The sequence below is a fragment of the Heterodontus francisci genome, chromosome 32, assembly GCF_036365525.1.
Source record: "Heterodontus francisci isolate sHetFra1 chromosome 32, sHetFra1.hap1, whole genome shotgun sequence".
Classification (NCBI taxonomy): Eukaryota; Metazoa; Chordata; class Chondrichthyes; order Heterodontiformes; family Heterodontidae; genus Heterodontus; species Heterodontus francisci.
Window position 1 is genome coordinate 12,885,640 of NC_090402.1, and position 25,771 is coordinate 12,911,410.

General features: G+C 41.8%; 2 protein-coding genes across 4 annotated transcripts in view; one reads left to right on the forward strand and one right to left on the reverse strand.

Moving 5' to 3' along the window:
- Window positions 1-4,447: 4,447 nt before the first annotated feature.
- Window positions 4,448-6,982, reverse strand: LOC137347459 (beta-1,3-galactosyltransferase 9). The gene is made up of 3 exons (XM_068011903.1): window positions 6,977-6,982; window positions 6,669-6,767; window positions 4,448-5,545 (listed from the first exon to the last, which is right to left on the reverse strand). Exons 1-3 carry the CDS (start codon window positions 6,980-6,982, stop codon window positions 4,448-4,450), a joined length of 1,203 nt encoding a protein of 400 aa, XP_067868004.1.
- Window positions 6,983-14,988: 8,006 nt separating this feature from the next.
- The window catches only part of LOC137347640 (kelch-like protein 20), a 38,008-nt gene continuing 27,225 nt past the window's right edge, over window positions 14,989-25,771 (forward strand). Inside the window, exons 1-5 of one of the 3 annotated variants that reach the window (XM_068012259.1) lie at window positions 14,989-15,272; window positions 15,829-15,981; window positions 21,311-21,882; window positions 23,084-23,242; window positions 25,052-25,146. In XM_068012259.1, coding sequence (XP_067868360.1) covers window positions 21,319-21,882; window positions 23,084-23,242; window positions 25,052-25,146 — 818 coding nt within the window. In that variant the 5' untranslated portion in view covers window positions 14,989-15,272; window positions 15,829-15,981; window positions 21,311-21,318. The remainder of the gene's footprint in view (window positions 15,273-15,828; window positions 15,982-21,310; window positions 21,883-23,083; window positions 23,243-25,051; window positions 25,147-25,771) is intronic. The other 2 variants (XM_068012258.1, XM_068012261.1) reach the window with 2 other exon arrangements.

The window sequence follows — 25,771 nt, forward strand, 5'->3', positions numbered from 1 at the left end:
CTCTGGTAGAAGTAAGAATAAGAGGCTTTACACTGAAAGAAGGAAAGAATTTGTGTTTATATGGCACCTTTCCCAACCTCAGGCCAAGCGCTTTACAACCAATGAATTCCTTTTTTCTTGTGAAGTGTAGTGTTGTAGGAAATGCAGCAGCCAATTTATGCACAGCAAGCTCCCACAAACTGCAATTAGTTTTTTTTTTAGTGATGTTGGTTGAAGAATTAATATTGGGGAGCTCTCCCCTGCTCTTCTTCAAAATACTGCTATGAGATCATTTACGTCCACCTGAGAGGGAAGAAAGGGCCTCGGTTTAATGTCTCAGTGGAAGGACAGCACCTTCCTATCAGTATTGCACTGTAAATGTCAGCCTGGATTATGTGCTCGAGTCTCTCGAGTGGAGCTTGAACTCAGAGCCAAGCATGCTACCCACTGAGCCACAAGTGACAAAGAAAGAGCTTGTATTTTTATAGCACCTTTCTCAACCACAGAGGGTCCCAAAGTGCTTTACAGCCAATGAAGCACTTTTGAAGTGTGGTCACAATTGTGATGTAGGAAACATGGCTGCCAATTTGCACACAGCAAGCTCGCACAAACAGCAACATGATAAAAATCAGATAATCTGTTTCAGTGATGTTGGTTAAGGGTTAGAGATTGGCCAGGAGAATTCTCCTGCTCTCCTTTAGATAATGTCATGTGTGTTTTTTGCCTTCACCTGAGAGGTGATGGAGCCTCCCTTGGTTTAAAGTCTCATTTGTATGGCGGCACCTCCGAAAGTGCAGCGTTTGACAATGTTACCCATTGATTTGAATGGTCTGGGTGTGACAGCATCACCAACAGTCATGCTACCTCTGTCCCCTATAATTTAGAACAAAGTGCTTTGGGGGCCACATCTAAATTCCATATTCTCATGGGTGCATAGATCTCACGTTATTGACACTAACAGAACTTGATGTTCTGATTTAAGATTTGTCTGCCAATAAAGCAACAGAGCTTAGAACAGCCCTTTCCAAACGTTGCTGGCCCACCAGGACAAACCACAATGTAAGAAATACACAAATAGGGCTGAGTTGCTTGACTTTGATGTCGGATGGTAAGAGCAGACAGTCGCCGAGGATCTGGTGATCACCAAAGCACAACATAGATGGTGACATTGCTACATGTATTTTGTAGGTAATAAATAATAAATAACAAATAATCAATCTTTTATGTTCCTGTAATTCAACAAATTGCTGAGTCATAAATGGAGTTAACGCCTGAAATCCCTCATAACATACCCTTTTGTAAGGTATTAAGAGATATTTTCTTATCTCAGTTGATAACTTTGCTGTTTGGTGTACTTATTGATTAGGAAGTACAATCTGCACAGGAATACATTGACCAATGATTCAGCGTTATTGGCGTGGTATATTCCCAGAAACAGGAAACAGTCTGACCCAAAAACATCTCAAATAATAATTACAGTGCAAAACCACTTTTACGCTGCCTGTCCAGATTTGTAATCGTTCCAGCCATCCGATGTTGACTTTTTTGGTTTCAATTTTTTACAAATGTTACTGACTCTACCAGGTGCTGCAAGTTGGACACCACTGGATGAGACATGAAGGACTCTGCTCTTTCGCCTTATTGGGACAGACTTTCATAACTATTCCACATTGCAGTCTCCGAGAAATGAGTTGATGAAAATAGTTTATGTAAAATAATACAATGTATTTTATTTTTATTGAAATTCAGAATTTACAGTTACACTTTTATCTATTCAGCTTCAGTTGTAACACTCTCATGTTCTTACATTGTGTCTCAGTTACTTGTATCCAGTGTAGGGTGACAACTATAATTGTTAGAACACATCCAGAAACCTCCGTACAGATGCCAAGAAAAACATATGACAAACAAACAAAAATTTTAAATTGTTGTAACCATAAACCACTATAATCCTGATAAATATGTCAAAAAACAAAGGCTGTTTTGGGGCCTCCAAATCTTCTGACCAAGAAAGGTGACTGTCATTTCAAAATCCCCAAAAGCACAAAATACTGTGAAAGGAACATTGTTTTCACAGTGCAAAATGTTTTCTTTTGTTTTTGCCCCCATTAATTAAAAATGATGAAAATTGATCATTTTTCCTTTTTCTTTCTCCTCTCCCAGACTTTCTAGATATTAGTGAGGTACAACTTTACTGGTGCTCCCTGGTACCTTGCTGAAGTGATCATTCTACATGCATAGGTCCGGAAAATGAGGATCAGCAGTTTACCTGACTTTGGGAGAATGGCAAACTGAGTCTGATTCTGTCCTCATCCAAAAAAAGTTCAAACACACACACACACACCACACACATATATATATTAATGTTCTGGCAGGGTCACTACGCAGCGATCAGAAATGGGAACCCTGGTTAGTTTTTTCACTGTCCTTAAGTTGTTGCTTCAGCTAAGAAATTGAGCATTAACACGTACTCAGAGAATTATCCCAGTTCCTCCCAGGTACTCTTTGCAGGCTCATGTAAAACGTAACAATTACAAATGGTCCCTTAGCAAGATGTTACTCTCTACATTTGTTAAAAACAAGAAGACAGTGATGGATGGTCCCTAAATTAAAAGTAAGACAGATTTATAACATAAACGCATACATAATGCTGTCAGTCATTGGTGACAGGGCCTTATGCATTACTTTCTATTTGAACATTAATGATAATATATCCTAAAAATGTAGCTTGAGAATTCTGCAATACAACAATGAAAAGCAAAGAATCATTATTGCAGGTTTAGTCGTGATAGTTTTCCGTTTTAAGAATGTTTAAAAACCATGCAATGTAGACGCTGTGCATTGGAACAGTAGCACACAGTTGTGAGGAGTGGGAGCTTGAAATTCCTTGTGGATGCAGCAATCCATTGCCCGATGGGAGGAAAAAGGAAAAAAAAAGACTTGCATTGATATAGTGCCTTTCATGACCACCGGTGGTCTCAAAGTGCTTTACTGCTGGTGAAGTACTCTTGAAGTGTAGCCACTGTTGTAACGTAGGAAACGTGTCAGCGAATTTTCACTGAGCAATCTCCCACAAACAGCAATACCATAATGCCCAGATAATCTGTTGATTGAGGGATAAATATTGGCCAGGATATTGAGGAGAACTGCCCTGCTCTTCTTCAAAATAGTGCCTTGGGATCTTTTACCTGAGAGGGCAAACAGGACCCCAGTTTAACCTCTCATTTGAAAGACGGAGGCAAACAAGCTTGAAAATTAAAAGGTTACATCTCTTCACCGGAAGGGACTGTAGTGGGGCAGTGGGCAGGACCACTAGCACATGGTAAGCATTGATTGGTGGGATGGAGGGTTGATTTGTTGTCTGTCCCCACTCCAGTGATGTGTGTCACTGGAAAGTCCAGCATTTGTTGCCCATTCCTAATCGTCCTTGACAACTGAGTGGCTTGCTAGGCCATTTCAGAGGGCAGTTAAGAGTCAACCATATTGCTGTGGGTCAGACCAGGTAAGGACAGCAGATTTCCTTCCCTGAAGGACATTAGTGAACCAAATGGGTTTTTATAACAATCAATGATAGTTGCGTGGAACTATTTCAATTCCAGATTTTTTTTACAATGAATTAATTAATCTAAATTCCACCAGCTGCCATGGTGGGATTTGAACCTATATCCCCAGGGCATTAGCCTGAGTCTCTGGATTACTAGTCCAGTGACATTACCACTATGCCACTATCTGCCACACCAGAAGCAAGAGTCACTCCTGGGCCCATGTTGTACACATCTTGGAGCTTGGCTGAAGAGTGGCACCAACAGAGGCCTGGGAGTGGGTCTCACACCTTACCCCTCGCCTACAGGGAGCAAGATCTGTACAAGGAGAGAGACAGAAAATATTCAGAAAGGTTTCACAGTAAAGAAATCCTAATTAAAAACAAAAAGATCTTTTTGAAAGAATCTGTCTAATCTGGACAAGGTTACAAAGAGAGAAAGAAAGGCTTGCATTTATATTGCGCCTTTCATGACCAAAGGACGTTCCAAAGTGCTTTACAGCCAATAAATATTTCTTTTGAAGTGTAGTCACTGTTGTAATGTAGGAAACGTGGCGGGCAATTTGAGCATAGCAAGATCCCAAAAAATGGCAATGCAATAATGAGCAGATAATCTGTTTTTAGTGATTTTGGTTGAGGGATAAATATTGGACAGGACATCAGGAAGAATGCCACTACTCTTCTTTGAAATGGTGTCATGGGATCTTTTACATCCACCTGCGAGGATGGGACGTGGGTTTACTATCTCATCTGAAAGGCACACCTCTGACAGTGCAGCACGCCCTCAGTATTGCATGGGAGTGTCAGCCTAAATTGGTGCCCAAGTCTCTGGACTGGGACTTGAACCCATGACCATCTGACTCAGAGGTGAGAGTGCTAGACCTAGAATCACAGTTAATGGGGATTGCCATTTTAATCAAGCAACATTTAGTGTGAAGAAGTAACAAACTCTGTGCTACTATGTGATGTGAGCTTGTCCAGATAGGTTAATGCCTTGCACTTAATCAGTCCATAGTACATTTCTAACATAGTACATTGCCCGCTGTCATTGATCTCCTCCCAGGCCCTGGCCAGCTGCTCACCAGTCATCTCAAAAGAGCTAAAGATGAATTTGTAACAGCAGCGATTGAACCGAATGTGCTTCTCTCCAGAGAACCTGGAGCTGTGGATGGGTACCACACCAGCCTTCTGGGCACAGATTCCGACATAAATGTCTTCAGGCATTGGGGTCACCGTTGTCATGGAAACGACAAAAACTTTGCGGGCAACATCCTGCGAGATGACATAGGCAGTAGCGCTGCAGTAATCGGGGTAATATTTCCCTGAATACAGACTGGTGGGCATGTAATGTTTGCTCAGGGGGTCTCTAATTGGCATAACCTGATGGTAGACTCTCCCAATGTACAGATCTTCCGCGTGTCTCTTCAAACTAAGCAGGTATTCCATCAAACTTCTATAGTTGACAAAGGTCTCCTCATCAGATTTCAGAATGAATAAAGCCTTAGGGCAAAATGTCACAGCCCAGCGCATGATCATGGTAGTTTTAAGGATGACATTGTTGGACGAGTCCAAGAAAGTGCCTTGAATGATATCCCTGTGGTGTGCAAACTCTTTGTTGATGTCCTCTTGGATTGCCTGCATTTGAGGGATCCCAATTGCAAATAGTGTCAACAAATTGTAACCTTTGACTTGACTAATGTTGGCCCAGGTCTTCCTGATTACTTCCCGCCGCGTTATGTTTTCTGCATTGCTGGAAATGACAGCCAGGAGAAAGAGGTCACTGTTGCCACAAGCGTCTGCACTGCTGATGTGAAAAAATCTGGAGACGTTTCCCTTGATCAGACTCATGTCTAGTTTCCTGGCTTTCTCTCGGACATCCAGTGTTTGGGCATCGGTGTACGTGGTTGGAGAGGACTGAAGCAAATATTCCTCCACAAAGTCAGCCCCAAAGAGCAAGGCATGAAAAAGAATCACATTGAAGAGAAGGAAGCACCACTGATGTGTGCGAAGCCTACAGAATAACAGCTAGATGAACAAAAACAAAAGAATTTTTAGCACAAGGATAGGAACCTTAGATGAAATACACACACTCCATTGTTTTAATATATCCTTCCTACTTCTCACTGTGTCGCACAATCTCATTTCTCTGATGCCCAGTTATTCTGTCGAGCTCAGTGCCCTTCCCTGGTAGTTTTATCCAATGGAAAGTGAAAACAATTACAGCTAATTTCCCTTTGTACTCCTATCTGCCTCATTTTTAACTGTGGTATTTGAAGCTTGAACTATACTAAATAATTTATCTGGGTCCACTCGGCCAATTCCCCACATCATTTAGGAAACCTCAATTCGGTCACCTCCAAAACTCCTCTTTTTGAAAGAAAACAACCTTAATGTACTTACAAATTCTGATACCCAGCTTCACCTTTGTTCTTTAGATTTGCACCTTCTCAGGAAGTAGGGGGCGGGGGGAGGTGTTGGCGTATCCCATCAAAGAAAATATGTTTATCAAGTTTCAATTCTATTTCAATGCAGCCAACTATTTGGAGGTTTAACGTACTTTTTTTATTGTATCCAAGAGTACCTTCCCATTGCCATCCACTCCCTTCCCTTGCTGTCTCTGCTGTGCACCCACCTTAGGCAGCCCTTCATTTTATCAGTCTCCTCAATTATTAATTTAAGGGCAATGTAATACTAAAGGGGCCCTGCCGTCATGAGAAAACTATTTGGCAAACTTTTTCTCATTTGCCTCAAAAGGTATTACTATGACACCTGTATGTAGCATCACTGCAACATGTGGCAGCAGACAATGAATGGTCAAATGCCTTTTTTCAATCTAGACGGTGCTCCTTTAATAAAACTGTTCATTATGTTAATATTATCAAAAGCAGCACCATTTTACAAAAAGATCTTCAGTCTGTTAACACAGACACCCAGCATGATGTGGAAAATTGCACTTCATACAGTCGAGACAACTCCACTAAAATTTACAATTTCTTTTTAAAAGAAGGAGCACCACCTTCATGAAAAAAATGTTTTCAAAACGCTCATTCATGTGGGGAGGGAGAAAACTAAGAGGCATTTATATATCATTTTATATCATCACCTCATGACCCACTCAGCCAGTTTCCTAAGTATACTTTTGTGTTGCATGGGCAATATTTGCATGAAGTGGCTGGTCCCTATAGCAGAGACCTGATGGGCCAAAAGGCCTCTTTCTGATGCTGTAAGCCTTACGGTTCTCTAACTTCTGTAATAGACAAAATGAAATTACATTATGCAAAAATGCACAGTTACCAAATGAGTAACACTCAACAAGCTTATTTTGAATATTTCCCAGCTGATAAGAAAAGTACTCTCTGTTACTGGCCCATGGTGACCTGTCCCATTAGCACTGTATGATTTTTTTTTAAATTGCCCTCTGATTCAATACTTATTGGTAAATTGCAACACAATTACCTGCATGGTCAGCTCAAGCACATCTAGTTCCAGATGAATAAAGCATCAACGATGTACAGATTACCTGGTCTTCAGCAATTGCTGCTCTCAGTCTGTTGAGTGGATGTCTTGTGCCAAACTTTACTGTGCAATTTCAAAATGAAGGAATATGCTGTTTGGTTAACTTAATTCCCCTGTTAAAGTGATGCGCACACAAAGTGAAATCCTAGAGCCTGCTCACAGATCAAATACCTAGGAAAGGGAACAAGAAGCAGGTCAAACATGGAGAACATTTCACTCATGTTAGATTTTGTCCTATTGCAAACATTTTTTTTATCATTTTGGTAACTCGCCCAAATTTACATAGCAATAAATAAATTACAACGTACATTTATTTGCTGGGTATTTATCCCTTCTTAATGTTGGTCGTGCTGTTGAAAGTAAACTTGCACTAGGTGAATTATTTAGTACCAAAGAGGCAATGGATAACCTTGTATATCAAATATCAGGACAACAGAGGCAAGTTAATTATTTAGAAATCGATAGTGCTTCAGGACTCCCTAAGTGAAATGAATAGGACATAGAACAAATGGAATTCAATGGAATGATCATGTTTATTGCCCTGTAGAATATATAATATATAGAGGCTATGATGATGATATTTATCAATGGCTATTAAATATAAATCATAATTTCAATGCTTGTTAAGCCAAGTGGCTTAATTGCAAGTACCTAAGGTAAATAGGAAATGTCTGTCTTTATTTGGAATGTTTAGTTTACAAATACAAAATGTTTCATTAATTGGGTTCCTCTTTCACTAAATTACAAAATGAAGGATATTCCGTTAGTAGGAACCAAGACAAGACCGATTGGTTAAAATAAGTCAAGATAGGTGGACTTTTTTCGAGAGGCATGTTGAGTTGTACAATATTGGGTCCCGAGCAGGGGCTCAAAGCCCAGTTTTATGTGACTAATTACTTATTAAGATATCATCCCTATATATCGTGGCTTTCGTTGCCAATGATTGTTTGCACCATCTCCAAAGGCCTCTGAACTATATAATACAGTGTGATTCTCTTTGACGTAAGTGCATCAAATTGTGTGAGTGAATTGAAACTATACAATCCATGTGCAACATTTCATGCTGATGGTCTACGAAAAAGAAAATCTAACAGTTCTATTACAAAATACCAATCGGTTGCTTTATAATCTGCAAAACACCTTACTGAAAGATTACTCATTTGTGGACAGATTTAATTTTTTAAATTTGTTTTGTGGGATGTGGGCATCGCTGGCGAGGTCAGCATTTATTGCCCATCCCTAATTGCCCTTGAACTGAGTGGCTTGCGAGGCTATTTCAGAGGGCAGCAAAGAGTCAACCACATTGCTGTGGGTCTGAGTAACATATAAGCCAGACCAGGTAGGGACAGCAGATTTCCTTCCCTAAAGGACATTAATGAACCAGATGGGTTTTTACAACATTCAACAATGGTTTCATGGTCACCATTAGACTAGCTTTTAATTCCAGATTTATGAATTGAATTCAAATTTCACCATCTGCCGTGGTGGGATTCAAACCCATGTCCCCAGAGCATTAGCCTTTTTTTTATACATTTCATGGGATGTGGATGCCGCTGGCCAGGCTAGCATTTATTGCCCATCCCTAAATGCCCATGAGAAGGTGATGGTGAGCTGCCTTCTTGAAGTCCATGTGGGGCAGGTACACCTTCTTTCTTTCTTTCTTTGGGCCTCCTTATCTCGAGAGACAATGGATATGCGCCTGGAGGTGGTCAGTGGTTTGTGAAGCAGCGCCTGGAGTGGCTATAAAGGCCAATTCTGGAGTGACAGGCTCTTCCACAGGTGCTGCAGAGAAATGTGTTTGTCGGGGCTGTTGCACAGTTGGCTCTCCCCTTGCGCCTCTGTCTTTTTTCCTGCCAACTACTAAGTCTCTTCGACTCGCCACAATTTAGCCCTGTCTTTATGGCTGCCCGCCAGCTCTGGCGAATGCTGGCAACTGACTCCCACGACTTGTGATCAATGTCACACGATTTCATGTCGCGTTTGAAGTCCATGTGGGGTAGGTACACCACCGTGCTATTAAGAAGGGAGTTCCAGGATTTTGACTCAGTGACAGTGAAGGAACGGTGATTATAGTTCCAAGTCAGGATGGTGTGTGACTTGGAGGGGAACTTGCCAAGCATTTGCTGCCGTTGTCCTTCTAGGTGGTAGAGGTTGCGGGTTTTGAAGATGCTGCCTGAGTAGCCTTGGTGCATTGCGGCAGTGCATCTTGTAGATGGTATACACTGCTGCCACTGTGCGTCAGTGGTGGAGGGAGTGAATGTTTGTGGATGGGGTGCCAATCAAGTAGGCTACTTTGTCCTGGAGGGTGTTGAGCTTCCTGAGTGTTGTTGGAGCTGCACCCATCCAGGCAAGTGGAGAGTATTCCATCACACTCCTGACTTGTGTTGGTGGACAGGCTTTGGGGAGTTACTTACCAGAGGATTCCTAGCATCTGACCTGCACTTGTAGCCACAGTATTTATATGGCTACTCAGTTTCTGATCAATGGTAACCCCCAGGATGTTGATAGTGGGGAATTCAGCGATTGTAATGCCATTGAATGCCAAGGGGAGATGGTTAGATTCTCTCTTGTTGGAGATGGTCATTGCCTGGAACTTGTGTGGCGCAAATGTTACTTGCCACTTATCAGCCCAAGCCTGGATATTGTCCAGGCCTTGCTGCATTTCTACACATATCACGCTTTAGTATCTGAGGAGTCGTGAATGGTGCTGAACATTGTGCAATCATCAACGAACATTCCCATTTCTGACCTTATGATTGAAGGAAGGTCATTGATGAAGCAGCTGAAGATCATTGGGCCTAGGACACTACCCTGAGGAACTCCTGCAGTGATGTCCTGGAGCTGAGATGATTGACCTCCAACAACCACAACCATCTTCCTTTGCGCTAGGTACGATTCCAACCCGCAGAGAGTTTTCCTCCTGATTCCATTGGCTCCAGTTTTGCTAGGGCTCTTTGATGCCATACTCAGTCAAATGCTGCCTTGATGTCAAGGGCAGTCACTCTCACCTCACCTCTTGAGTTCAGCTCTCTTGTCCATGTTTGAACCAAGGTTGTAATGAGGTCAGGAGCTGAGTGGCCCTGGCGGAACCCAAACTGAGTATCACTGATCAGGTTATTGCTAAGCAAGTGCCGCTTGATAGCACTGTTGATGACACCTTCCATCACTTTACTGATGATCGAGAGTAGACTGATAGAGCAGTAATTGGCTGGGTTGGATTTGTCCTGCTTTTTATGTACAGGACATACCTGGGCAATTTTCCACATTGTAGGGTAGATGCCAGTGTCATAGCTGTACTGGAACAACTGGCTAGGGGCACGGCAAGTTCTGGAGCACAGGTCTTCAGTACTTTTGCCGGAATGTTGTCAGGGCCCATAGCCTTTGCAGTATCCAATGCTTTCAGTCATTTCTTGATATCACATGGAGTGAATCGAGTTGGCTGAAGACTGGCATCTGTGATGCTGGGGACTTCAGGAGGAGGCCGAAATGAATCATCCACTCGGCACTTCAGGCTGAAGATTGTTGCAAATGCTTCAGCCTTATCTTTCGCGCTGATGTGCTGGGCTCCCCCATCATTGAGGATAGGGATATTTGTGGAGCCACCTCCTCCAGTTAGTTGTTTAATTGTCCACCACCATTCACGGCTGGATGTGGCAGGACTGCAGACCTTAGATCTGATCCGTTGGTTATGGGATTGCTTAGCTCTGTCTATCGCATGCTGCTTACACTGTTTGGCATGCAAGTAGTCCTGGGTTGTAGCTTCATCAGGTTGACACCTTATTTTGAGGTATGCCTGGTGCTGCTCCTGGCATGCCCTTCTGCATTCTTCATTGAACCAGTGTTGATCCCCCGGCCTGATGGTAATGGCAGAGTGCCGGGCCATGAGGTTACAGATTGTGGTTGAGTACAATTCTGCTGCTGATCGTCCACAGCGCCTCATGGATGCCCAGTTTTGCATTGCTAGATCTATTCGAAATCTATCCCATTTAGCACGGTGGTAGCGCCACACAACACGATGGAGGGTATCCTCAATGTAAAGATGGGACTTTGTCTCCACGAGGACTGTGCGGTGGTCACTCCTACCAATACTGTCATGGACAGATGCATCTGCGGCAGACAGATTGGTGAGGATGAGGTCAAGTATGTTTTTCACTCTTGTTGGTCCCCTCACCACCTGCCCCATACCCAGTCTAACAGCTATGTCCTTTAGGACTCAGCCAGCTCGGCCAGAAGTGGTGCTACCGAGCCATTCTTGGTGATGGACATTGAAGTCCCCCACCCAGAGTACATTCTGTGCCCTCGCCACCCTCAGTGCTTCCTCCAAGTGCTGCTCAACATGGAGGAGTACTGACTCATCAGCTGAGGGAGGGCGGTAGGTGGTAATCAGCAGGAGGTTTCCTTGCCCATGTTTGACCTGATGCCATGAGACTTCATGGGGTCCAGAGTTGATGTTGAGGATTCCCAGGGCTACTCCCTCCTGACTGTATACCACTGTGCTGCCACCTCTGCTGGGTCTGTCCTGCCAATGGGACAGGACATACCCGGGGATGGTGATTGCGGTGTCTGGGACATTGTCTGTCAGGTATGATTCGGTGAGTATGACTATGTCAGGCTGTTGCTTGACTAGTCTGTGGGACAGCTCTCCCAACTTTGGCACAAGCCCCCTGATGTTAGTAAGGAGGACTTTGCAGAGTCGACAGGGCTGGGTTTGCCGTTGTCATTTCCGGTGCCTAGGTCGATGCCGGGTGGTCCGTCCGGTTTCATTACTTATTGAATTTTTAGCGGTTAGGTACAACTGATTGGCTTGCTAGGCCATTTCAGTGGGCAGCTAATAGTCAACTACATTGCTGTGGGTCTGGAGTCACATGTAGGCCAGGCAAGGACAGCAGATTTCTTTCCCTACAGGACATTAGTGAACCAGATGGTTTTTTTGCGACAATTGACAATCATTAGACTAGCTTTTTAATTCCAGATTTTTTCATTAATTGAGTTCAAATTCCACCTTCTGCCATGGTGGGATTCGAACCCATGTCCCCAGGGGAATACCCTGGGTCTCTGGGTTACTAGTCCAGTGACAATACCAATACGCCACTGCCTCCCCAATTGTAAAATAATCGTTAAAAAAATTCTACTTTTTAAGTATTGCACATTCATTATCTTACTATGTCTTTTCTATATACTATTCATTAGTAAATAAATATGAATAGATAGCTTAGCATGTATGGCTTGGTTTGATTGCACATTATTTGCTACCTTCTGAGTCCATGGAATAATGTTGTGGGCACCTTATGTATTCTCGAGTAAATGATTCTTTATGACTAATAAATTAATTCCTGAACCAAGGCTATGATTACTCATTCATGACAGAGAACAAAGATACAGATTTTAGTTCGCAGAAGTCTGTCTGCCTATGGAAACTGTCAGCTAGCCATGAGTGTGAAGAAAAAGTTGAGAAAAGGCCCCAAATATGACAGACCTGCTACCCATTACTGCCCATGAATGACACAAGGTAGTACATGAATTGGGAATAGAGTATGTTCTGTAGAAGTTGAATTCAGTGGAATTAAACTGCTTAAGATTCACCCTCACAAACAGCTCTTTGTTATCCTAAGTAAGTTGCCTTTCTGACAAGATATCTGTGGAATACCTTGCTGACAATTGCACTCTGCGGTTGTACATACGACATTGAAAATAGGAGCGTGGTAGGCCATTCGGCCCATCGAGACTTCTGCACCATTCAAACAGATCATGGCTAATCATCTACTTCTATGTCATTTTTCCCCACTATCCCCATATCGCTTGATGTCATTGGTATCCCGAAATCTATCGATTTCTGTCTTGAACATGCTCAATGATTGAGCTTCCACAGCCCTCTGGGGTAGAGAATTCCACAGATTCACCACCCTCTGAGTGAAGAATTTAATCCTCATCTCAGTCTTAAATGATAGAAAGTATAATGAAACAAAAAATGGTGTATGATGGTTGTTAGGTAAATTCTTCAAGTGAGAAAAAGGCCAAGTACAATAAATTGAGAGGGGAAGTGAAGAGTACATGAAGAACAGTCATTTGGACAAGGTACTGGAAAGATCTCCATGGGATGGAGGGAAGGCTGAGAAAGAGAGAGGGAAAAATAGCAAAAAGAAAATGTCTTTGAAACTTTTTTCACAACTAATCTAGGAGAAGAGGAAACATTAAAGAAGAACTGTCTTTATGGGGAACATTTTGGCAAAACCTTTTCTGGTCCACTTGCAAGCAAATTGGAAAGGGAAACAGTAAATTCCATGAATGTATATCATTGCATTACTTGCACATGGCACCATTGTGCTAAAAATAATACACAATGTTCTCCCCAATTTAGAAACAGAGTTGTCACTTTTTTACAAAAACAGTGTTTGCTGAAATATATCTGTACTTATCCTTGACGTTGTTTCCTGTAGTTTTTTTTTAATGCTTATATCTCTGCCTTTGCATTGCAACATGTAATTAACAGGATGGGAGAAGATGAATTGGATGGACTGTAATTTCTATGTTCCTATGTGAAACACTGTGGGGTTTTTTTTATTTGAAAGGAACCATATAAATATAAGTTCACAGAAGTGTTACAGCACAGAAGGAGGCCATTCGACCCATTGTGTCTGTGCTGGCTCTCCGGAGGAGCAATTTTCCTAGTGTCACTCCCCCGCCTTCTCTGCACCTTCTTCCTTTTCAGATAACAATCCAATTCTCTCTTGAGTGCCTCAGTTGAACCTGTCTGCACCACACTCTCGGGCAATGCATTCGAAATCCTAACCACTTGCTGCCTGAAAACATTTTTCCTCATGTTGCCATCGCTTCTTTTGCCAATTATCTGAAATCTGTGCTCAAGCTATTGATCCTCCCAACAGTTTTTCCCTATCTACCCTGTCCAGACCCCTCATGAATTTGAACATCTCTATCAAATCTCCTCTCAACCTTCTCCAAGGAAAACAGTCCCAACTTTTTTTATTTGTTTTATTTTATTTTTATTTAGAGATACGGCACTGAAACAGGCCCTTCGAACCACCGAGTCTGTGCCGACCAACAACCACCCATTTATACCAACCCTACAGTAATCCTATATTCCCTATCACCTACCTACACTAGGGGCAATTTACAATGGCCAATTTACCTATCACCTGCAAGTCTTTGGTTGTGGGAGGAAACCGGAGCACCTGGCGAAAACCCACGCAGACACAGGGAGAACTTGCAAACTCCACACAGGCAGCACCCACAATTGAACCCGGGTCCCTGGAGCTGTGAGGCTGCAGTGCTAACCACTTCTCCAATCTATCAGCATAACTGAAGTTGTGGTTCAGCTAATCTCAAAACTGTTCACATTGGGGTAATGTTAGTAGCCAGATTTATGAAGTAGAAGATTCGGACTGATTGGAATCATTTTTAAGCGAGAATTAAGCAAAATGCGTAACATCTTTAAACAAATATGAGTGAATCCATTTTGCTTCAAAATGAGATTGAGCATGGGTGGGGGGGAGGCTGTTTAGAATGATTGGCAGCTCCAGCATCGTATCAAAATGATGAATGAGATTAAAGCCAATGAGCATGGGCTGAAGAGCGGGGATATGGGTGGGAGATGTTTAACGTGATTGGCAGCTCCAGAATCGTATCAAAAAGAGGAATGGGCTGCCAGTGGGAATGATTAGAGCCAATGAGCATGGACTGCAGGGCGGGGATATGGGTGGGACACGTTTTACATGATTGGCAGTTAGAGCATCGTATCAAAAAGAGGAATGAGCTGTCGGTGGGAATGATTAGAGCCAATGAGCATGGACTGAAGGGCGGGGATATGGGTGGGACAGGTTTAAAGTGATTGGCAGTTCCAGCATCGTATCAAAACGTGGATTGGGGAGCCGGGGGATTGATTTGAACCAATGAGCACTGTGTGGGGCCGGGTTTTTTTTTAGAGGTGGGCGCGTCAGTCCAGAAGCGTTCGGCGTGGGAGAGAGTGAAGGGACAGGGGATTTGGTTTATAATGAAAACAAACATTAGCCTGACTGGCGAGGGAAAGTTCTCGATTGTGTTCTATATGAAGAGTTTGTATACCTTTTAAGCTGTAAGTATATATGTGTAGTTTTGAGGTGATGGCGGTTGGGGACCGGGGTGTTCCCGGGCCGCTGCCTCGGTGGCGGATGCTGCTGTTGACCCAGTGAGGCGATCGGGGCTCGAGTCCTTGCTGTGTCCGGCTTCAGGCCGCATTCTGGTAAGTTCTGTTGTCTTTAAAACGGATGGTTTCACGACTGATTGGTATCTTTATTGCAATTATCTGAGGAAGGGGGGACTGGATAAGTTAAAAAATTGGCAAAAGAGCAGGAAAGTGACACCAATTAGATAGTTCTACCAAAGGGCTAGAACAGGCACGATGGGCCGAATTGCCTCCTTCCGTGCTGTCACATTCTCTGATGAGACCAACTTGGGGATGGTGCCTCCTAATAGATAATTTTGAACATTTTTTTTTTTGTTAGCCACTTTCAAGTGAGTCTAGATTTTATATAATAATATAAAATAAAAGCAAAATACTGCGGATGCTGGAAATCTGAAATAAAAACAAGAAATGCTGGAATCACTCAGCAGGTCTGGCAGCATCTGTGGAAAGAGAAGCAGAGTTAATGTTTCGGGTCAGTGACCCTTCCAGCATTTTTAGATTTTATATGCTTTGTGATTTGACAACTTTCTGTTGACTTTGTCATTTTCTTCCTGTCCCCACATCACCATAAGATCAGCAACCTGAAAAATTAACACTCTTTCTCACTCTGCAGATGCTGCCTGACCTGCTGAGTGTTTGCAGCATTTTCTCTCTTTGTCCCACATTGCTAACCGCACTGTTCGAATAGGGAACTCTCCTGACAACCTGCTCAGTGGCACTAAAGTGCTCTCGTACTGACTGCCCTAGTGATGCGAACCAGACTTGGGTAGGTGTATACTTACAGAAAGGGTGGTATATTGTTGTTTTTGAAAAGCAGTGATATAATTTAGGATAATGCAGCTTGTGTCCAAATCTAGGGATGCTTTCATGTTATGAACATAAATGTGCCATACTACTCTTACAGAGTCTTTTATCCAAAACCGATGATCTCTTTCACGGTCTTCTTAAAAAAAAAAAAAATCTTCGTATTCTTCCTGAAACTTTGTTTCCTGATTTTATTTTCCTGTTCAACCCAGAGCATGTGATCTGAATTATGGTAAAGGTCGTAATTGAGAGAATGAACATTAACACTTTTTTTAAAAAGTGTTATGTTCCAGATTATAAACATAAACCAGGGATTTCACAGATTTATTTTTACTGCCAACCTGCTTCTGAAAATGTTGCTTTGTACCTTCCCCAAATGACCATCCATTCTATGAACCTGAATGATGAATAACAGGGCAAGTTGACCAAGGGAGTACATCACAGAAATTGCAACACTTTCCTCAGCTCATATAAGTATGTGTATGTACAAAACTTCAAGCTGATATCACTGGATGGTGATCAAGTGTTGGACCTTTGAGTGATTTTTCTGTGCTCGGCTACAGAATGCTAAGGCCAATTGTAGCAACAACAACAGCTAGCATTTATATAGCATCTTTTAATATTGTATAACATTCTAAGAGATTATCAAACAAAATTTGACACCAACCCACATATGGAGATATTAGGACTGGTGACAAAAGCTTAGTCAAACAGATAAGGATTTAAGGAGCACCTTTAAAGGAGGACAGTTAAGTGAAGAGATTTAGGGAGGGAATTCCAAGCTTGGGGCCTAGGCAGCTGAAGGCATGGCTGGCAATGATGGAGCGATTCAAAATCGGATGCTCAAAAGGGTAGATTTGGAGGAGCGGAGAGATCTTGGAAGTTTGTAGGGCTGGAGGGTGCTACAGAGATGAGGAGGGGTGAGGCCATAGAGGGATTTGAAAAAAGGATGAGAATTTTAAAAAGAAAGGAAGGCTTGCAGAGCACAGGATGTTCTGAAGTGCTTTACAGCCAGTGAAGTAATGTTTGAAGTGTAGTACCTGCTGTAATAAATTGAGGTGCTGTTACTACAGCCTTGGTAAGGATCAGCTAACCAACACAAAATGGGACATCGAGCCTGCTACCTTTTGTGGTCTTTATGCTTAACTGCTGCCTTAACCAACTGACCCTTCAGAAGAGTAGAGTATTTCAGGTCTTCAAAATATTTCTGTGATCTCTCTCCTGCAGATAACTCCACAGATCCACACCATTTGACTGGCTGTCTCTTTCCGGCATTCCTTTACCACTTTCTCAACAGTGTTATTTAGAGTGCAAACAGCAGGTGTGAGGCTGTTCCGTCACCATTTCAATACCTATTTAGTCTTGTGCAAGTTACAAATATTCTGCTTTCTGTTACATAAAATTTTAATTTTTTTCAATAAAATCAAAAGCTGATGAGGACATGCTTCTGTGCCCTGGTAACTAAGCAGCCTGCAGTTGCCCTTATTTAGCCAGACAATCGGGTCTGAACAGGTTGGTTACCAGTGTTCCTTGAAGGGGAAAGTGATAAGTGGCATGAGAATAGAATCAAAAAATGAATGGAAATATGACTATTAAAAGTATTAAAACAGCTCTGCTGTTCCGTGACCATTGAGGGGAATTGTGTGAGCAACTAGTTGGGTTCTCATGCTCCCCTTGTTCAAATAGCCTGTCAATACTGCCCAGGCTCACTTGTAAAGAACAGTCACAGAGGATAATCATACCCTAGCAAGTGAATGTGGACACCTTCAGGGCAAGAGCAACATGAGTCTTTCCTTCTTGGAAAGGCATTATCATGCAGGCTCCCACCTGCCAAGACTGAGGCTCACATTATTTCGCCACATGAACATTAAAACTTAAAATTGCTGCTGGGAAGAAAAGAGGGCCTATCACAAGGAATTGCCAAGTCCCTGACTGGAAATACATTTACATAGTAACAGACAGTACTTGGAATAGATAAAGGGACCACTCTCTGCTCCCATTTAATCCACAATGGACTTTTGATTACCAGACGTTGAAGATGGAGAGGCTAAAATTCCAACTTAACTGCTAAGATGGTCGAATACACAAACAGACGTGGTCAGACCAGTTTAGTCACATGACTGACTGACTGACTGTCGGAATTTTTTGAAGTTGAACTTGCCACAGAGAATTTGAACTCAGAAAACTGCTGGACTGCGAACATCTCTCTCCTGTCTGCTCCCATCTCTTTCTCACGGAACTGAAGACCCATTGAAGACACATGAACCCCAAGAGAGAAAAGTCTCCTATGGTGAACAAGGTTTAAAAAGAATACTGGGCTCCAACGAAAAACAAGACTACCTACAATCCAGGACTACAGCGAGCTCGAAGCACAAAAAAAACCCTCTTCAGAGATTGCCTCAAACTTTTTCACTTTGTCTTTCTTCTCTTTTCTGTCTCCATTTGCATGTACGTATTGTGTACGCATGCTAGCGTGGGGTGCAACGTGTATCCGTAGGCGTTAACCGAATTAGAGTTAAAATTTGTTTTAATAAATTTCACTTTTCTTTAAACCTAATTTCTCATTTCTTTGCCTTATAATTGGAAAGTGGCGAACAAGGATTCACCAAGGGGGAGCTCAAAACACAGTGTGTTTTAAACAAAACCCTGTTACGATAAGACCAGTTGAAGAAAGTAAAAGACCCCTAGACACCTTTCTCACCTGGTCATAACAGCATTTTGTCAATGATATCTGGAATGCAACTATAAAATCCAAAAAGTAGCAAGCTGGAGTTTCGTAGGCCTCAGTTAATAATCATGGGAGGCCAGATATTGTTAAACATTTTGCTAAGTCTGCACCGCTTTAGCTGAACAGATTTGTTTGTCTTTGATCCTTAAAATTGCCTGCTTGTTTGAAGTTTTGAAGAGATTTTCGAGACCATTTTTCAAGTCTTCATTTAATCGATTTGCATGGGTGCTCAGTGGTGGATTTGGATCTATATCTGGACTTTTCAGGAGCATTTGATGTATTTAGGTCTTTTGGTTTACTGAAATTTTATTCTTGTCAACTTGATCACAAAATTTTCCCTGATGATATGCACAATGTATATTTAAGTAGTGTAACTTGTGTCGATTATTTAATTGCATAACACCACAACCTGATCAGAGCATGTGGAATCAGGGGACAAATAGCAGAATGAATAGCAAGCTAGAAGTCGTTCCTAACCTGAGTCCAGGCATTTTTCTGCTGTTAGCAACACTGACGAAAGTGATGTACTACAGATCCATAGACTGTGCTTAGCTATGTCTCTAGATACCAAGTGCTCTTGTCCTCTGTACATAGGAACAGGAAGAGGCCATTCAGCCCCTTGAGCCTGTTCCACCATTCAGTGAGATCACGGCTGATCTGTGACCGAACTTCATATACTCGCCTTTTGCCCCATATCCCTTAATACCTTTGGTTAATAAAAATCCATTAATCTCAGATTTAAAATTAACAATTTATCCAGCATCAATTGCCTTTTGTGGAAGAGAGTTCCAAACTTATCCTACCTTCTGCATGTAGAAGGGGCGGCACAGTGGTTAGCACCGCAGCCTCACAGCTCCAGCGACCTGGGTTCAATTCTGGGTACTGCCTGTGTGGAGTTTGCAAGTTCTCCCTGTGTCTGCGTGGGTTTCCTCCGTTTACTCCGGTTTCCTCCCAAATGCCAAAGACTTGCGGGTTGATAGGTAAATTGGCCATTATAAATTGTCCCTAGTATAGGTAGGTGATAGGGATAGGTGGGGATGTGGTAGGAATATGGAATTAGTGTAGGATTAGTATAGTAGGTGGTTGATGGTCGGCACAGACTTGGTGGGCCGAAGGGCCTGTTTCAGTGCTGTATCTCTAAAAAAAAAAAACTAAAAAGCTTCAGAACATAAAGCAGAGAGTAGGAGTTAAGAGTAACTACTCAGATTGATAAAATGTGGGAAGTGGTGTTTCACAAGGCTTGGTACGGCAATAACTGTTGTTCACAATTTACATAAACAATTTAGACTCGGGAATCAGAAGTACAGTTTCAAAATTTGCAGACAACACCAAATTGGGGGGGGGTATGGGGGTATTGAGGAAAACTGCAGAATAGGAGTGTAATTGGCAAATGATTTTCAAATGCAGATATGGGGTGTTACATTTTAATAATAGGGAGGCCACATACTGCTTCGATAATAAGTCTGTGGAGTAGAGGAGCAAAAGGATCTAGCACAAACACTAAAAATAGCAGGTTAATGAGGCCTTTTTTTTAAAAAAAAGCAAACCAAACACTGGGGTTCATTCTAGAGGAATAGAATTGAAAAGCAGAGGTTGTGTTAAAGTTGTATCAAATCTTGGTTAGACCACACTTAGTAGGACTGAGCACAGTTCTGGTCCCCATACTATAAATAGGATACAGAGACACTGGAAAAAAGATTCTCAAGGATGCTACCAGAATAGAGAGGATATATTTATCAGAACAGGCTCGAGCTGTTTTTTTTTTCTCTAGATGAGGGAAGGCTGAGGGGTGATCTTATGGAGACCTTTAAGATTATGAAAGAGTTTGATAGGGGAGATGTAGAGAAAATATTTCCACTTAAGGGGGAGACATAAACTAGGGGCTATAAATATGATAGTCACTAATAAATCCAATAGGGAGTCAAGAGACACTTCTTGACCTAGAGAGTGGTTAGAATGTGGAAGTCACTACCACAAGGAGTAGTTAAGGAACAGCATAGATACATTTAAGGGTGAAGCTAGGTTAGCACATGAGGGAGAAAGGAGTAGAAGGTAGGGTGAGATGAAGCAGGATGGAAGGAGGCTCGTATGGAGCATAAACTCTAGCATAGATCATTTGAGTTGAATGATCTCTGTGCTGGACATTCTATGTAATGAGCGTGTGGCTTGCTGCAGAAACTAGTTTCATGAAACTTTTTTAATGAAGAAAATGGTTCAATCTATTTCTGTAATTAGTGCTCAAAACCTATCTACCTTTCACATTTTATCCATACTTGAAAGCAAGTTCTGCTGCTGTAATTCTGGTTATCTGGTTAAGAAGGACTAGAATTGTCCTGGGACAACAGATGAATAATTCTCATCACTCAAGTTACTGTTCTGTTTTTGGATGGGTCTTCAGGCTAAACTCTTGGCCTCCTAATCAAGGCCATATTATTGTGGCCATACTGTGTGTTATACAGAGATGGCCTTGCTGATGCATCATCATAGTTGGCAAAGGATGAAAGTTAATGAACATTGTGTAGCATAATTCTAATATTGATTTTTTTCCCCCCTCCTCTTCAAGATCTTTTCATGTCTCCAGTGGTGACAGGAATGGATGTGACCAGCCGATGTACAGCTGGCGATCCAAACCGGCTTCCTGAAGGCTTGCCTCAACCTGCGCGCATGCATTATGTCTCTGACAAACACCCCCGACTCACTCTGGATGCCATCAACCAATTGAGGAGAAACCAGGGTCTGTGCGATGTTGTACTTGTTGTTGGGCTGAAGAAAATCTATGCCCATCGGGTGGTGCTTGCAGCCTGCAGTCCATATTTCCATGCAATGTTCACCAGTGAACTTGCAGAAAGTAGACAGACGGAAGTTTTGATTAGGGACATCGATGAACATGCCATGGAATTACTCATTGAATTTGCATACACGTCGCAGATTATTGTGGAGGAGAACAATGTCCAGACTCTGCTGCCAGCTGCTTGCTTATTACAGCTGATTGAGATCCAAGAAACCTGCTGTGAATTTTTAAAGCGACAGCTTGATCCATCCAATTGTTTGGGAATTCGGGCATTTGCTGACACTCATGCTTGTAGGGAATTGCTGCGGGTGGCAGATAAGTTTACACAGCACAACTTTCAAGAGGTGAGAAATTAGCTTCTCTACTGTGACTCGGTCACTTTTTTTTTCCCCCAAGCAGGGCTTTTTGAAAACTTAAGGCTGTGATTACGAGCATCTGCAATTATATAACTTTACGCAATTCCTGTTCACACTTCAGATGTCACTCTGTCTGCAAATTTGTCACCTTCAGTTGTTAACTGCTGTATGTGCAAATCTTGTACAGTTTTATTATGTGATTTTTTTAAAGTAACTTCACAAGCAAAAGGAAATACCTTCTCATTGCTCTCTGGCCTGAAACAGATATTCAGCCTGCAATTAGATCTTGTAGTCTTAAAGAATTGGGTCAGGTTATAAATTGCTATCCTTTAGTAGCAGAGTAATATATTCTGCATTGCATAGTATTATGCGGCTGTCCTTATCCTCTCTGACTTCAGTGAGCATTGCCATGGGTGTTGTATGTGTTTTACATGAAATGCATCCATCATGCTTCAAAGTGTCAAACCTGATGGAGCAGACTGCTTCGTTTTCATAAAAACACTAGCAAATCACAACTGAACATCTTGGGGGTGATACTTTAAGAAAAAAGTATTTTATACATGGCTCATGGCTGACGTGGATCTGGCATCCCACCAAAAGAAAAGGAGCCAAGGATTACAAACAGCTGGCAAACTACTTTCAGCAATAACAATTAGCATGTAATTGATTTCAGGGTGTGCCTATTTAGTGTACTTTCCTACAGGCAGTAAACCAGCGAAATACGGCTCTTCCTTTGCAGCAGACAACTTTCCTGCTGATTAGGAAGGGGTTATGAAATCTTGAACAGTCCCTTCTGTTAAAATACATTATGCATTGACGCCCATTGTAGTCCTTGTAATTATAATATAACAACTTTACATGTGTGCAATTCATGTTTATCAGACTTCAGATGTCACACTGATACAAATTTCTGTTTCATCTCCTTATAGATTCCAACCTAACAAATCAGAGAGCCCACTTAATGGCTTTATGCATCCTTACCTCATCACTTTAATATCTATATGTGAGTGTACAAGGGTTGTTGTGGTAATCAACTCACAAAGGATATGTTTTTTGTACTGGCATATTAGATACATTGAGATATTTTTGTTCAGGTTTAACTGTTTTGAAAGCAGCTGTCTTTGACTGTTCTGCTTTAGTGTGGAGTTGAATTCCAAATAACTTTTGGTTTCTCAACCTTTCTGTCCAGGTAATGGAGAGTGAGGAGTTCATGCTGCTACCAGCAAACCAGATGATTGATATAATTTCCAGCGACGAGTTGAATGTGCGAAGTGAGGAGCAGGTGTACAGTGCTGTTGTATCGTGGGTCAAATACAACATTCAGGAGAGGAGAGGACAACTTGCTCAGGTAATCAGAGAATGGTGAAAGCCAGGGAGTGGATGAAAAAGTGGATTAGCATGCTGTCCTTTCACTTCTGAGACCTAGGTTTGAATTGAGCTCTGATTGATGGGATGCATGCCGACTTGACTTTTTTTTTGTAAGGGACCTATTTGAAATGAGTTTGAACAATCTTAGTCTAGCTGTCAGTATTCTTGTATTCAAATTACAAAACATCAAATTTGGCACAAAATGATGATTTGATTCATTGTAGATGGTGAAGGAAGTAGATGTTACACTGGTGCAATAAAGGCTGCTTTATTCTGCACCTAACTGTGCTGTACACGGCCTGGAAGTGTGTGCTGTTGACACTAGGTACCCAACATGGGAACATATTCTGTTTAATTTTTAGACTAATGCACCTCATCTTGGTGAGCATATAGACTTACCAAAAAGTTAAAAAAGGAGAGAAAAATTTGTTTACAACTGAAAGTATTCTCCAATTTGAAAATATCTTCATGGGTTTTAAGGAGGTTGTGTACAGTTAGTATCGGGAACTTTGACCTACCAGTAGAAAGGATGTGAAGTATCTAACTGAATAAATTCATCAGCAGATGGTTGCAAATATCCATCAAAAATGTCTTGGGTTGGAGATCATGAACAGTGGAAACTTCTCATTTCCTACTGGCCTGTTCTAATCGACTGTAATATTGAGATTTGCAGCTGGCAGTAGAGAACTGTGATTAAAAGAATGAAAGCAAAATCCTGCAGATGCTGGAAATCTGAAGTAAAAACAAGAAATGCTGAAAAAACTCAGCAGGTCTGGCAGCTTCTGATGAAGTAACCCTGATGAAGGGTCACTGACCTGAAACATTAACTCTGCTTCTCTCTCCACAGATGCTGCCAGACCTGCTGAGTATTTCCAGCATTTCTTGTGTTTAAAAGAAATTGGTTTCATATCAAATTTAAATTGATAGTCACCACAGGTTAACCTGTACTTTTGGGCACCTTTCATAAAATGGCCATGTTTAGGGGTCAAGGCTAACCAATAATGTAAGTGATTGATTGGGAATACTCCTGTTCAGTCTAGTTGTCTGAACTTAGTTGCACCTGTACAGAACAGTTAAGATTTAGGATGTGTCAGAAGCTTCTCATAGGCTAAAAGGTTAGGAGGAATACTGTATAAGCTGGCAGGAGATTGCAAGCTCAGTTTATTCATTTGTCCCCGAAAGAAACATGTTATTTTTCAAGAAATTGGCAAAACTGCATGAGTTCAATTCTCTGCTGACAGTTCAGATTCTCAAACTGTAATTAGTTAGTACAGATCAGCAACTGACCATAATAGTTTCCACTGCAGTGCTGTTTATGTCCTATGACCCAAGACATTTTTGATGGATATTTACAGCCGTCTGTTTGCCTGAAATATTGAAATCGAGTTTTTGATAACCTGTTGGGCTAAAATCCACACTGCAAAGCTTTTCACAGTTCAGCACTGTGGTGCTAACTGACCTCTTGAATAAGGTCATCATAATGAGAGTGATGTGGGAAATAGAAAGGCTGTGTTGGGATTGGGGATGAAGCATGTTCTTGGGCACGTTTTTATACTGACTGACTTAACTTGGAACAATTTGAGGTAGTAGATGGAAGATTGATCAATTTTCCATTCCTTCACACTGGCAGTCTTTATTTGAATACAACAAAAGGTCTGTGCAAAGAGTAGAATCCTCAGAGCTGCAATTTGCAGCCTTCAGGCTTCTCGACTATACTTCTGACTAATATACAAAGCATTTATGTGTTTTCTCATTTGTGTATGTACCTTTTTGATTATTTTTTCCCCAGGTCTTGCAACATGTTCGATTGCCATTGTTGAGTCCTAAATTCCTGGTTGGCACAGTTGGAACTGACTCTTTGATCAAAAGTGATGAAATGTGCAGGTAGTGTGTCTACGTATGTTAATGTCCAATGTGTACTGGACTGTGTGACAGTATTGTACACAGAGGATCTAAAAGACTTTTTTTCCTACATACTTTCTCTGGCAATTTTCTCCCCTCCCTTGTCTCCTGAAGGGTTGGGTGTTTGTTCTGTGAGGTACTGTACTGTGGAATCTTGCAGTAGGCTTTTTGACCATAAGTAGCAGACCTTGTCCTCTTGTCCTCATCTGATGTCCACATGCAGCAAGAGCAACTGGTTAGTGATCAAAATAGGAGCCCCAGCCAATAATTTTCTCGATAACCTTCCCACACCCCAATACTAAAGCCAATTGTAGCCATCCCTTCAACCACTCCACTTGTGAACTGCTGACTTTGCACAGACTAGGCATCAAACATAGGACGTTCTTATACAAGGCCTGATCTTTAATATTGATCTTGTTTTGGCTTTGATGATTTGCATGTTATGCATTGTGATTTAATGTTTATAGTGGAATTATAGAATAATAGACTTTTCTATTTCAAATCCTGCCTCCTGCTTTTATTTTCTGGGGGGTAGAACATGGAGTTGATAAAGGAGTTCTCTATCTTGCTCGTTAGAATTTACCATTTGCACTGCACTGGAAAATCT

Coding starts and splice junctions, on each gene's coding strand:
- LOC137347459 (XM_068011903.1), bottom strand. Junction 5,546..6,668: donor TTCATGCAAATATTGCCCAT/GCAACACAAAAG, acceptor TTGTTCATCTAG/CTGTTATTCTGTAGGCTTCG.